Genomic DNA, 14,023 nt, shown 5'->3' with positions numbered 1-14,023 from the left:
CTCTGCAATCTCTCTTTCTCCCCTATTCTTCCTCTGGCTACTCCTACCCATCCTCCAGGTGTTGGCTCACACACTCAAGGAGGGTACAAGAAATATCACATTTCCTTCAAGTCTTTTTGGCCTCACTGTGCAGCACTGAAGCTGTAGTCATGGAGTGTTTCTTTCCTTCTCTTAGGGTCTCACCAGCATTTAGGATGCTCATGAATGACCTGGAACATGAGTGAGGACCTCTACTCTCCGTCTACCTGGATCACTGCTCCTGTCCTCACTGCCAACGCTCAGGGGCCCTTGGAGGAGGTGACTCCAATGCTGCAGGATCTTGGCTGGAAGATCCAGAATTGAGCTTCAGGTCTCCTTTGGGGCACCCCAAACCATGAATCGCTGAAGTCCACCATGTTACTGGATACCACCAGTGACTGGGCACAGCTTTCCACTCCTCCTAAGAGGCTCCTTCTCTCCTTCCCTGCTTCCCAAACAAGGGGTAGGCTTGTTTTGGGGCATGTCTGCTTTCTGCTATGGACAGGATGCATAAAGGGCCTGGCCACTTCCTTGGAGAGTGAGAAACATTCAGAAACACAATTAAACTACAAATTACTGCTATAAAAGCTAGTTATAAGATCTACCCATAATGGCCTAATCTGAATCAGGTCTCCCCAGTCAGACTTTATACCCTATGGTACCCAGTAATGGGCCCAGACCTGCTTTACCTGGTCTGTGTGTCCATTCCCTGGATACTGTTGGCTTCTCAGAGCTGCACTGTTCTCTGGAGAGCCACATCCGCTGACCAACAGGCATACTGCGTAAAAGGCCTAGCCTCTGGTCTCAAAGTGGGACAACTCTTATAAGCACTGCGCACTAACCGATTGCACCACTGGAGCTCCTGTGGGACAACTCTTGATACCACCACTTTCATAGCTGCTGTGGGGTCTGCCTTAGGCTAGACTTCAGCTGAAGTCACATCTTTCCCCTTGCCCTATCCTGCTGCTCCGGAGCACAGCAGCCTCTAGAAATCCTTTGCACGAGAAACTCTGCCTCAGGCTTTGCACCCAAGTGACATCCAATTTTTCTTCCTAGAATGTCACAATTTGAAATTATAGGTTTGTATGACTCTTGGTTCAATGCTTGTTTACCCTACTAAACAAAGGCAGAGGCCATATTTATTTTGTTCACTATTGTATTCCCAGCACGAAGCCAGTGCCTCCCACACAGAACACACACATGCTTTTACCTGTTTGGATCACAGGAGAGTTGTTACACAAGGTTTCTATTGAAACCCCCAAAATCAGCTTACTTGTTTGTGATTTACTTCTTCCTCCTAAGAGCTAGGTAAACAGAAAGACCCAGTAAAAACAGAATGAGAAGAGATTTCAATTACTCAGTGTTTTCAGTTTTTCAATGATGGATACAGAAGTATAAGCCAGGGCTTCTTCCCAGAGTTTACAATCTAGACAGAGAACAAGGCAGACACCACTTCACGGAGGCAAATAATTCCAAGGAGATAAATATAAGTGTTTTGCAAAATACAAGTTCTCATACAATTTATAACTAAATACTGACTACATGGTGTTTCCGTTATATCTCAAAGGGCTCTGAGAAAGTAAATCACCTTACCAGATAAAACTAGTGGTTCATCTAGCCTTGTGGTCAGCAAACTGCAGCTCACGAGCCACATGCAGCTCTTTGGCCCCTTGAGTGTGGCTCTTTCACAAAATACCACGGCCTGGGCGAGTCTATTTTGAAGAAGTGGCGTTAGAAGAAGTTTTAAGTTTAAAAAATTTGGCTCTCAAAAGAAATTTCAATCATTGTACTGTTGATATTTGGATCTGTTGACTAATGAGTTTGCCGACCACTGATCTAGCCGAAGATCCTTTCCAGAGGCATCAAAAGTGGTGGGGCGAGCAGAGGGAATGTCAGAAACTGTCTAATTTATAAATGTACCCAAGGTTTGAAAACATCATGGGGAATCTCAGGCATCCCAGCAGTTAGTGAATGGGCTTCTGAATGTCTAATACATCTCCACACCCACTCAGACTGCTTCTCCAAGCGGGGTACATGGGAAGTTAGTCATTCTCCTTAGCCTAGCTTCCTCTCTTAGCCTTTTCCTCTCCTCTTCAACCACCTGTCACAGGACACACACAAGCAGATGGGAAGTGTTAGACTCGGACAGTAAAGCAAAATTAAAGGCAAATGTTTAACCAAACATGTTTATACACAAGCTAACAAATGAAGAACTTTAGGTTCAAAGAGCCAAATATTCTGCATTCCTAAGAAATCTCAACCAATTTCCCATTCTGGTATTGCCACATTGCACTTTGCTGCCACAAATTAAGTGCGTGTACATTTTTGAGTGTTGGATCTATCACTAAAAGATTTCAATTAGGAGACTGAAACATTTTGTATCTCTATTAAAAAAAATCTGTCCATGAGAAGGGAGCTAGGTGTCAGTTTCCTACGGGGGGGACATTCTCGTGCAGGTACTGTAAGGCCAAGTCGGTCCACTTCATCTCTTGTTCTTTAACAGATTCTGTGGTGCCACCGTTGTCCTGCTCAGGTTCAGGAAGCTCATTCTGAAAAGGTACAGTGGATATTCAGGACGACAGTAAACTGTACATTAACAAACCCCTTAAAACTCAAGAGCACGTAGAATTAAACTGAGTTCCTAGAAACAGGTAGCATAATTGGCAGAAATGTATCCTAAAAAAATAGCTAGAATAAAAAGGTGTGAGGAAGTATCATTCAGGTCATCTCCAGAAGGAATGATGGTCTTATGGCTCTAGCATTTGTGCAGGAGGCTAAGGGCACAGCTTCCGGAAGCTACCAAGATCCAAGCCCACCACCCCACCGCTTGGGTTACTCAGGCAAGGTATTCAAACCCTTGGAGCCTTTGTTTTTTCTCTGAAAATACAAGAAATATAGCCATCACCTCCTAGGACTGCCATGGGACTAATTAAACACTGTGATTTAGATTAAGTGCTTAGCACTATGCAGGACATCCATGTTCAAAGAATATTTGCTATTATTGTTAATGGCTGGGAAAACTGAAGAGTCTTTTTTTAAATTCTATTACGGGGCTGCCTTAATAGAATAGCACATTTGCTAGCATATTCCTTAAGCACAAGAAATGTATTAAGAAACTACCCTGCATCCAGCATGCCTAGATTATAATGGAGCTAAGCCGGAGCAGTGAAAATGTAGCATAATATGAGACTACCCCCTAGTGGTGGAGCCGGGCAACATAAAACTTGGCAAATGACCAATGCATAGCCTGCAAGCATTTTCTTAAAATGGTAAGCCATGGACCACACTTAGTGTAGAATGTGGAATAATTTATATATATATATATATATATATATATATATATATATATATATATATATATATATATATATTCCCCAGCTTTATTGAGGTTTAATTTACATATAACATTCTGCAAGTTTAAGGTGTACAACATGATTTGATACACATATAATGTGAAATAATTACCACAATAAGGCTAGTTAGCACATCCATTACCTCACAGTTACCATTTTTGTGTGTAGTGAGAACTTTTAAGAAAGTTTCCTTATATTTTAAATGTAAATGTATTACTACCAGGACTCTGCTTTGTATCAGAGTTCACTGATACCAATATATTTCTTAATTATCTGAACTTACATTTCTTTTAGGGTTAGCAAACTGTTACTCACTATCCAGACTTATGATTTTCCAATGGATTCCAATTTTCAGTATATAAATATAATGTTCTCCTTTAGAATTATGTTCAGTATATATAAAACTATTTATTTATAATATGACACGTATATTGGAATCAGATACATCTTGCTCTACAAATGTTAAGACTGAAATTCAAACATACCGGTACAAGCTGAAAGGAACTATCACTTATTGTAAAACAATAATACGCTTAAACTTAAAGTTTGGTTCCTAATAATTAGTTATAGCTGACAAAGCATAAACAAGTCCTTGCTTAATGAATTATTTAATTCAGAAGTAGGCAACTTTGCTTAATTTCATCCCATCTGTGGTATGTGTTCTAAAATGATGTCTTTCATTTGGTCACGATTGTCCCTTGGCAATGAATGCCAACATAAAAAAACTGCATTATGTGCTTGGAAAACAAACACAAAGTATCATAAATGCAACCATCTATTATGGTACACTGAAAAAATGACAATTCTTTGCAGCTACTCTATGAAAAGGCAGTGTATTTCCCCATCCCTCACTCTCTTTCGAAGACTTTAAAGCTTTGAGCCTCTGCACAGTCCCCACTGCTGGAGTGCCCTTGTCCACCCCTACTAAACTGCTGGTCCTCCCTTATGACCAGCTTAAACATTACTTTCTCTCTGTGTCTTCTCCTGCTGCCCAGCAGGCAGCGAGCCACTTCCTATACTACAGTGGCTGTTCATGACCCCCCTTTAAAGCCCTTATTATAATAATTACTTATTTTTGTGTGTTACCTCCCTAGAGCCACAGGGGCAGAAACTGTATCTTATGTTTACATAATCTGGCACACAGAGGCTTCCAAAGACATGCTTGTGGAATGAAAGAAATCAAAGTTCACAGGACAGGATCTGGAGCCTCACAGACCCAGGTATGAAGTCCAGCTTATCAGCTACCCAACCCTGGGCAGGTTCCCCTCTCTGATTCTATTCCTTTCCTGTAAAATGGGGATAACAGCACCATCCTGCAAGGCTGTTTCAAGATTAGAGATGATGTATGTCCAATTTCAACCTCCGTCCATGGCATAAAACTGGTTTTCACTAAATGGCAGCTATAATTCTCATGACCCCCCTTTTTTACTATTTTTCTAAAGTTGAACTAAGCTGTGATTTATTATGTGATATGTGTATTACTCACTGAACATATTATCATCTCTTATTCTTAAATGAAAACATTGGTGAGCTAGATTTTCTTTCTCTGTAATAGCAGCAGCAGTCTATCTGTAAGCTCTATCTTATTAACAGCTCTTCTCAGGAGAGCTGGCATACTCGGAAGAAAAGCATTCCTCTATGATATAAGTAGGATATTTAATAAGCACTTATACAAGCTAAGCTTCATTTATTACTTAAGGTTTAACAAACTCTTTGCAGGGCAGTTTCACAGAGAGCAGACAAGTGTATTCCAGGAGCCTATTGATCCAAAGGCAAAAGAAGAAAAGCCAGATTTTTAAAATTATTTTCCAGGGACCTTAGGATAAGTGTATGTTCTAAGAATGTGAGTTTTTAATAATGTCAACAAGCCAGCAGTAGGGAAGTAAGAAATACCATATAGCTTATATGCCACTGCTTCGTATTCTTCCCCATCTTATGCATTAAACCCTCATTATCTGGCTTACTGGCTTTGGTGTAATTGACAGAAAATGGCTCAGAAGACCTGGGTTCCAGTCCTGAAATGACCCCTAACTGAGAAGTTCACATCAGCTCTCTGAACCACATTTCTCTTCAAATAAAACGTCTAGATGTTCTCCGGAAGCTTCTAGTCAGTGGACTCTACAGCTCTGATTTCTTTGCCTAACTAGTTTATTTGACCATTGATATTCTACCTCTACCAGGGCCCTCTAACCCATTCCCCTCGGCACAAATGACAGCCTACCAGTGGTATCGCAACATCCTCGTAGGGCAGCTTATCTTCTCGCCAAGCATCATCAATCAAATCCAAGATCCTTCCATCTCTCTGTACTTCACTGTCCATTCTCCTGCAGCTTTGGTCTTGTCAAATCTGTCAGTCAGAGAGGATATTTCCAAAACATAGGCTCAGGAGGTGATGTAATCCAGCACTAGGATCCCCCAGGCTTCTTAGCCTGATGTGTCGTTTGGTATATATCACCCTGGGAAAGACTCATATTCTCATCTGGGTCAGGTGACAACTTATTTATATATAACCATAGTCCCTCCTTTCTGTTTCCCCTCCAGCTGATAAATACTTTGTAGCATACACTGAACATAGGACATGGCCCAGACCAGTGTCATGTGACAGGAAGGCAATATATTTGAGGGCCTCTGTTATAAGGCCACAGCACATCTAGAATGCAGCTTTTCTTTCCTAACTGGCACATTCACTGTTCCCTTTCAGGATGCCTTTGATGAGTCCCTGACTCATAAGCAAGTCTCCTCTCCGGTCATTTCCTGCACCATTTTTTATAAGAGTCACCACCTGCCTTGCCTCGAATGTTGGCATTCTTAGCCCAAGAAGCGAAATGATAACATTGAAGTGGGTTATACAAAGTGACCAACCACAGACCTAACAGAAATCCTCAGCTGAGCTTATAAATACATGGCCTCCTATCTTAAGATGGTACTCAGGCTGGGCCCTGAAAGCAGCAATAGCGGTAGGTCTCCACGCTGCTCGTTTTTCCTTCCCTTTGGGGTGACTCTTAATGCTGTGCGCCCTTTAATGCCTGGTCAAGATACTACTTGTCATGCTGACTCCCTCCTTTTTACTTTTCCCTAAACAGCTACAGCCAGCTTGGAAGATACCTCTGGGTTCCTTGTTTCCAAGTTTGGGTGATTCTTCATCACAGGCATCACCCTATTGTGCTCCTGCTACAAAACAGCCATCCTGATGGCCTACGAGTCAATGGCAGCAAAGGTACTCTCAGTCGCTCCCAGCTTTGAGTATGAAAACTCATACAAGAAACAATCTTTGGGAGAGGAATCCAACTCCTTCATATAGGCCTGTGCTTGTCTCCAACAGTATGACTGCAAGATTGCCCTGATACTGGGGTAATAATTATGCAGCGTGGGATGAGGGGAAGAGTTTTTACCCCCATGATAAGGATCCATGCAAAACTGAAGCAAAAGGTGCACTAGTGAATTCAGATGAGGTCTTAATGTTTCACACAAGAATTAATTCAGTATTACCCAGTAAATAACTCAAAACAAGGCCCCCGTCTTTAGAAAACTTACACACGGGGGGTCCTAACCCTCAGTTCCAGTTATGTTTCTGGAGTCCCTGTCCTACAAAAGCCCTCCCTTTTCCTGCTGCCACACCTTTGTCCTGATGCCCTGGTCTATGGGATACCCTCCTCCCTATTCCCTGCTGATCAAAAACTGATTTTCCCGGGCCCACAAAGATTCTACCTTTTTCGTAAATTTTTCTCAAACCACTCCAGCTTCAGCAGCATTCTGCCCTTGAACACTTCCTTCTTGTTCTTATTATCCACTAAACATATTTGGTTGGCTCTGTGACAGATTGCTTAGGGATTATCACCTCCAATTGTTAATGTGTGCATTTTGTATCAATGACTCAACACATCTTTCCCCTATTTGGCCTCAATCTTTTTTCACCTGTCACTCTTTCAAACACCTCTAACCCTAACATACTTTCTGTCCTCTACACTTCAAAGCCTCTATCCCCATCACTAACCTGTACTTTTCCTTTCAAACTCAACGTGGGCCTAAGATCACCCGGGTCAACACCCCATTTCTAGAGTAAGGTGCGAAGGTGTTTTCACTCTTAAGGGGCTGGAAAGCATCAAGAGAGGCACTGGCCAGGACGCGGCCACTGGCCCAAGCCCTTGCTACACTGGGCAGAATTAACCTCTACCAGTTTCCTGAACAAACTTACACATGATTGTCCCGATCCTGAAATGCTCGTTCCTCTCCCCCCCCCAGCTGGTCTAAAAAACTTGGTTCCGGCAGGAGGCCGCCTTCAAGCCCCCGGCAGAGCACAGCGGACCCCCCTCCCCACCCCCCGCGCAGGTGGTCCCCCATTGGGAGCTGGTCACACCGCCGGTTCCACACTCTTCCCAGACACGCGGTGCGTGCGTTCGCCGGGGCAGGGGCACGTTTTATCCATCTCTGTGTTTTATAAATAGAAGGTCAAAGCCAGAAGGTCTTTTCCCTCGCTAGAAATGACCCTCGCAGGCCACCACCATCGGTACGGGTGTGTGAGGCCGCCCACAGCACCCACTTCCGACTTCAGGCTGGATAGACCAAAAGTGGATGTGGGGGAGGTATAGGTCCCGGCCCACCACGCAAGTCCCTTTCTACCCGTCCTGGCCAGCGGTAAGGGCAGTGATGAGGAGGATGAAATGAAGACATCGGGCTCGGCCGATGGGAGTGGCGGGGAAAAGTGACGCTGAGGAACGAGCTCGTTCCCACTCTCCAAAACCGAGGCCAGAGGCGCGGGAAACCCTTACCGACCCACTGATGCACCCGCTGCCGCCGGAGCCCGCCCCTGCACCACGTGGCCGACACACCTCTTCCTCTGGTCCCCGGATGTGGATGAGCCCATTTGCTTGCACGGAGGGGAGGTCAGGAAGGAGGTTGTTCCATTAAAAGTAGGGGGACAGGGGGCGGGACAAACGTGCGGACGGCGGAGGCTGGACGCCAGGTTGGGCGTGACGCGCGCGCGCCCGGCCGAAGGTAACGGCGGGAAGACTCGGGCGCGCGCGGGCGCGGTGGCCCCCTAACCGCATGTGCACTCGGAAGATGGGCGAGGGGCGGGCGTGTCCTAGTCCGGAGGCGGCCCTGGCCGCGGCGGGGCCTTCGGCGGCGCGGGTCTATGGCCCCGGGCTGGCCTCCGCGGCAGCCCGCAGGCCGCCAGGCCCGCCTCCACCGCCCCGGGCTCGCCCCGGCGCCCCGCCCCTCGGCCTCGCCGCGTACGGCCTGCGGACCCGCGGAGGCGGACGTGGCCTTGCCGGGCGCGCTGTCGGGGCCAGCCAGGTGGTCAGCCCTTCCCTGAGGCCGGGCCGGCGGGGGGCAGCGGGGTGGGAGAGCTGCTCCGGAGCTCTGGGCTCCCAGGGCCTGGACCATCGCACTTACCCTTCCTGCCTAGTCTGCCCCGTGTGTTTAGCTTGCTGCTGGCATTGTTGTGATTCGGCAGGTGATGCCGCTTCAGTTACCGTGGGAAGTTAAGCAATTTAAAACTAGTGAATTCGTTTAAAAACAATGTTAGTACAGGAGGGTCTGAAGTTGGGGAACCCTGAACTATGGATTGCTCCATGCAAATCATGGATGGGAAGTAAATGATAGAGTGAGGGTGTGAAAGGGATGGTTCCCTTAGGGACACTTTAATAATGAAGATATCGAAGATAGTAAATGTAGGCTCGTGGTTTTCCTTATGCCCCTTACAACATAAGAGAGTGAAGATGAGTGAGAATTCAGTGACTAGTCTTCATTTAAGTTGTAGTACACTTTTTTGCACAAAGTAGTTTTTCTTGAGCCTTACATCTGATTCCTGAAACTTTTAAGTGTTATTCCTTTTAATAAATCAGTGTTATAGGGAAGGTACCCTATAGTTTCATAGTTCCCCACATGTTTGCACTTAATTTTATAGATAAGGAAATCATAAGGATCATCAGCTACACGTTACCTTCAAATATTAATGTTTAGGTTTATAGTTGTAGCTTAAAGATGTAATAAAGTGTATTTTATTATTTGGAATATAGAGTTGGAATCATCTTTAGATTGACTGTTATCCTGACCTTCTTGTCCTTTGATTGTATATTATCAGTGATCAGTATAATCCTCCTACATAATAAAAGGCTAATATGCAAATTGACCTAATGGCAGAACAACCAGCTGCTATGATGCTCACTGACCACCAGGGGGCAGATGCTCAATGCAGGAGCATCCCCCTGGTGGTCAGTGCACTCCCACAGGGGGAGCACCGCTCAGCCAGAAGCCCTGAACCAGGCTCAGGGCAAGCGCAGTGGCAGTGGCGGGAGCCTCTCCCACCTCCACGGCAGCACTAAAGCCCGTGGGGAGCAGGCCTAAGCCATCAGTTGGAAATCCCCCAACGGCTCACAGAGTGCAAGAGGGCGCAGGCCGGGCTGAGGGACCCACCCCTCCGAGTGTACGAATTTTGTGTAATAAAGACAAGTGTTAAAGATTTGTAAACATTGTCACACTCACTGCCCTTTAAAATGTATGTAGATTCAGGTTTTAAAAATTATAATAATTGTGTATGTCTATTGTACTGATTCAGTTTTCCTCCCAGTGAATGGAAGACTGCTTGGTCCTTACTGTTTTCGGTAGTAGAGGTGGCCTATGTAGTCCACTCTCAGAGCTTCCTACTTTAAAAAAAAGGTCAACTTGATTTAAAGTTCAGCTGAAGCCAGCATTGATATTGGTTTCAGACACTGAATTTTTTACTTTTATGTTATGTTAGGGTAGTTTTTTTTTCTCTCCAAGAGCTAGGCTTATATTTTTCAGTTTTGCAAAACCACAGTACTATCATCCTCCTATGAAAATTAATAAAAAGTCCATAATGTCAGTATTCAGTCTGGGTTCAGATTTCCCCACTGTCCCTTAAATGACTTTTTATGATTAACTTGTTTGGGTCAAAAATTCTATAGAGATCCACCTGTTGCATTTGATTGATACACTGTTTAAAGCTTTTAAATCTAGCAGTTCCCTTGCCTCCCTTTCCCTTTAACATTCTACAGTTAGCTAATTGCATCTGCATGGTATCCTTTAACTGTTTAACATGTACATCTGTTTCCTTTATTTTCATTAAACTAGGAGATCTAGAATTGTACTGTCCACTATAGTACTCAGCAGCCAGCTGTGGCTATTTAAATGAATTAAAATGAAATAAAACAAAAAATTCAGTTCCCTTGTCACATTAGCCACGTTTCCAGGACCTGTAGTCACAGGTGCGTTGTGGCTACTGTTTGGTGTAGATAGAAAATATTTCCATAATTGCAGAAAGTTCTGTTTAACAGCACTGATCTAGAAGCTTGATCAAATTCAACCTTGATTTTTTTTTGGGGGGGGGTTGGGGCAGGAAGTGGGCAGGGGAGGGGATGAGGGAAGAAGCTGGGGCGGGGGCAAGACCATGTCCTAGAGATGGTGCAGTACACTTCCTGTTGCATTAATTATTAGAGAGGCACACAACGAATTGTCTCTTTTTGTTAAGATTGAGCAGCATAGTGGGTTCAAGTGTTGTCAGCCCCATCCATTCATCATGAAATTCCCTGTGAGCCTTTTCCTTAAAAGTGAAGTATTTTCATGGATTTAGATTGCCTACATCCATTATTACGTTAGGAGTTTAATATGGTGATTTTATAATTGTATCATTCCTTCAGTATTTATTAGCTGGAAATCATTCATGAAGACGAACTTTCTCCCACCAGCTATTTGACTACCATCAGTTGTTTGAAATAAAATTTGTACAGGAGAGGCAAGAAAAATGCTTAATTCTTTCCCTCTATTTTCAGACTACAGTAATGAGTTGGTGGCCTAACAACCTCCAAAGGTAACCATGAGGGTTTTTGCCTTTTTAAAAAAATCATCATGAACTTGACTTGAATATATTTAAACTGTTTCAACCTATTGCAGTCATTTTTTATTTTTTGGATGCTCAAATTGTCCTATCTTTGGCCAGTGGTGGCCCCTTTAAGTTGGCTCCTGTAGACTTTGATGTGACTTTTGGTCTCTGATAATTTCCTCATTTGGTAAAACATGTTCCTGGCCCATTTATATATTTCTGGCCATCAAGAAGCCTGGTTCTTTTGAGTGGGAGATGGTATTGAGAGACCACAGTCTGGGTGCTAGAGGTACTCTTGTTGCTAGGTTGGTCATTAGTTCTAGGTTTACAATGGCCAGAGTTAGGAAATACATTTTTTAAAGAGATATATACAGAATTCACACTGATATTTCCAATTTAATTTTAATTTTATAGGGTTTTTTTTCTATATTTGATTTTATATTTGTATCTTTTTCTCTTTTGCTAAAAATATTGGTACCTAATGTCATTAACATAATTACTTTTTTCTTATCCTATATTTTATATATAACTGTTTCAAATTAACATCACCGATTTTATTATCAACAATATGATTCCTGAGTAGTGCTCAGGATTTCTTTGCAGTTTTTTTTTATCCTTACTATATATCCCATTTTTTTTTGATATATACAGTACAATTATTGTATTTTGAAAACATGAAACAATTTGTTATATTGTTAGGCTATCAACCTGATATCTAGTTGATAGTTGGTTTATTTCATTTTGTTTTCAGTTTTTCAATCTTGCTTTTCCCCCATTTGGATTTGTTTTATTATATGTAAAACATTAACATAGTTTCTATAAAACAAGTACCTGTAAAACAAAGTATATCCCTCTTTTCTCCACCTGACTCCCTTTCTCATAGGTATCATATTTACTAGTTTTGGGTTTATCTGTTCCTAAAAACAAATGCATCACACACACACACACACACACACACACACACACACACACTCTCCCTTCTTACATAAAAGATGGTATTCATATATACTGTTTTGTATCTTGCTTTTTTCTTTAACCTAATATATGCCTTGTAGAGCCCTCCATAGAGGTATGTAGAGATCGTTATCCCTTTTTACAGCTTCATAGTATTTTATTGGTGGATGAATATTCAAATAGTTCCCTGTTGATAGGCATTTGTGTTTTTTCCTACTATTGCAAGTAGTTGTGCAATGTATATGGTGCATATGTGACTTCGTATTTTTGCCAATGTGTCTTTGGGATAGTTTCCTAGGAGTGGCATTTTTTGATCAAAGGGTAATAAATGCATGTATATTGGTTTTAGGTATTGCCAAAATTTTATAGTAGTTGTACCTCTTTATATTCCTACATGCAGTGTACGTGGGTGCTTATCTTCCCATGCTTCATGAGTGTACATTGTCAAACTTTTACTTTTTGGTTACTATAATACAAAAGAAATGATAATTCAATGTAGTTTAAATTTGGTGAGCAAGGTCAAGCATCTTTTCATATGTTTAAGGTCATTTGTCTTCTGCCCATTTTTCTATAGATTTCTCCCCCCCCCGCCCCATTTTAGGTTCTCTGTATATTTGAATAATTAAGCCTTTATGATGAAACTTTCAAATACTGTTCTCATTTGTCTTTTAACTTTGCTTATGCCATTTTTCCCATGTAAAAATGTATTTTTTAAAAACTATATTTTTATTGATTTCAGAGAAGAAGGGAGAGGGAGAGATAGAAACATCAGTGATGAGAGAGAATCATTGATTGGCTGCCTCCTGCCCCCCGCTTACTGAGGATTGAGCCTGCAATCCAGGCATGTGCCCTTGACCGGAATTGAACTTGGGGCTCTTCAGTCCGCAGGCTGACAGTCTATCCACTGAGCCAAACCGGCCAGGGCAAAATGTATTTTTATTTACACAGATTTCTCAGTCTTTCCTCTTATTCTTTCTGGATTTTGAGTCACAGTGTAAACAGTCTTTTACACTTTTATTTTGGAAAATTTTTTTGATACTTTATTTGCTGATCCCGCCCCCCCCCCCCCCCCAAAAAAAAAAAAATCCCCACCTTAAGTTTAATAAGTAGGGACCTTTCTGGGCAGTGGTAAATTATATTGATTGTCTTTTGGAGCAGCCATAATATATCTGACAGAGCCATCTATCTTTATAATCATAGTAACACCAAGGCAGGTAAGGGACAGAGCATTATATCCACCTTTAAATTAGAGTTGATGGGTAGACATGTCCCTTCTATTAGTACACATTTATTTGTAATTCTACCCAGAGTTTTTTTCTTCCTGTGTCCCATTTTGTGAATAATTTTCTCTTGGCCATGTACTCTATCAATGGTTCTCAACCTTTCTAATGCCGTGACCCTTTAATACAGTTCCTCATGTTGTGGTGATCCCAACCATAAAATTATTTTCGTTGCTACTTCATAACTCTAATTTTGCTACTGTTATGAATTGTAATGTAAATATGTGTTTTCCGATGGTCTTAGGCTCTACAGCAGCGGTTCTCAACCTGTGGGTCGCGACCCACAGGTTGAGAACGGCTAGCAGGGTCACCTAAGACCATCGGAAAACACAGATAATTTACATTACGATTCATAACAGTAGCAAAATTACAGTTATAAAGTAGCAACGAAAATAATTTTATGGTTGGGGGTCACCACAACATGAGGAACTGTATTAAAGGGTTGCGAACCGCTGCTCTATATGTTTTTCCTGATCTGTAAAATGAAGAGGTTAAATTGGAGGTCTCAGATCCTTTCTAGCTCTTAAATTCCCAGAAATACGTTAATGAATTTCAAAGATTAGCCCATTATCAGT

At 42.5% G+C, this 14,023-nt stretch overlaps 2 protein-coding genes across 16 annotated transcripts in view; one reads left to right on the top strand and one right to left on the bottom strand.

The window, feature by feature from the left end:
- Window positions 1–1,173: 1,173 nt before the first annotated feature.
- ANAPC13 (anaphase promoting complex subunit 13) lies at window positions 1,174–8,223 on the bottom strand. Of its 3 annotated transcripts, none has more exons than XM_080672597.1 (3): window positions 8,145–8,223; window positions 5,593–5,718; window positions 1,174–2,567 (listed from the first exon to the last, which is right to left on the bottom strand). In XM_080672597.1, the coding sequence occupies exons 2-3, from the start codon at window positions 5,689–5,691 to the stop codon at window positions 2,442–2,444; spliced, it is 225 nt and encodes a 74-aa protein (XP_080528723.1). In that variant the 5' UTR covers window positions 5,692–5,718; window positions 8,145–8,223; the 3' UTR covers window positions 1,174–2,441. The 3 variants fall into 3 exon arrangements, with proteins under 3 accessions (XP_080528723.1, XP_080528722.1, XP_080528724.1); XM_080672596.1 differs by having other exon boundaries at window positions 8,141–8,211; XM_080672598.1 differs by lacking the exon at window positions 8,145–8,223 and adding an exon at window positions 6,477–6,499.
- The window catches only part of CEP63 (centrosomal protein 63), a 48,807-nt gene continuing 42,684 nt past the window's right edge, over window positions 7,901–14,023 (top strand). For 6 of the 13 annotated variants that reach the window (XR_013960833.1, XM_080672583.1, XM_080672580.1 and 3 more), the window contains exon 1: window positions 8,290–8,366. Coding sequence is in view for 6 of the 13 variants with exons in the window: in XM_080672584.1 (XP_080528710.1) it covers window positions 8,055–8,254 (200 nt within the window). In the remaining 7 variants the exon portion in view is untranslated. Of the gene's footprint in view, window positions 8,255–8,289; window positions 8,367–8,631; window positions 8,667–11,164; window positions 11,203–14,023 lie in introns of those variants that run through there. The other 7 variants (XM_080672581.1, XM_080672579.1, XM_080672578.1 and 4 more) reach the window with 5 other exon arrangements.

This window comes from Plecotus auritus, assembly GCF_963455305.1.
Source record: "Plecotus auritus genome assembly, chromosome: 6".
Taxonomy (NCBI): Eukaryota; Metazoa; Chordata; class Mammalia; order Chiroptera; family Vespertilionidae; genus Plecotus; species Plecotus auritus.
Note: the sequence above shows the minus strand (reverse complement) of the source record. Positions and strands in the feature narration are given on the sequence as shown.

Excerpts from the sequence above, each read along its gene's own strand:
- ANAPC13 (XM_080672597.1), bottom strand. The coding sequence starts at position 5,691 with ATGGACAGTGAAGTACAGAGAGATGGAAGGATCTTGGATTTGATTGAT. Across the intron at positions 2,568-5,592 it reads AGGATGTTGCGATACCACTG|AATGAGCTTCCTGAACCTGA; the intron begins GTAGGCTGTCAT and ends GTACCTTTTCAG.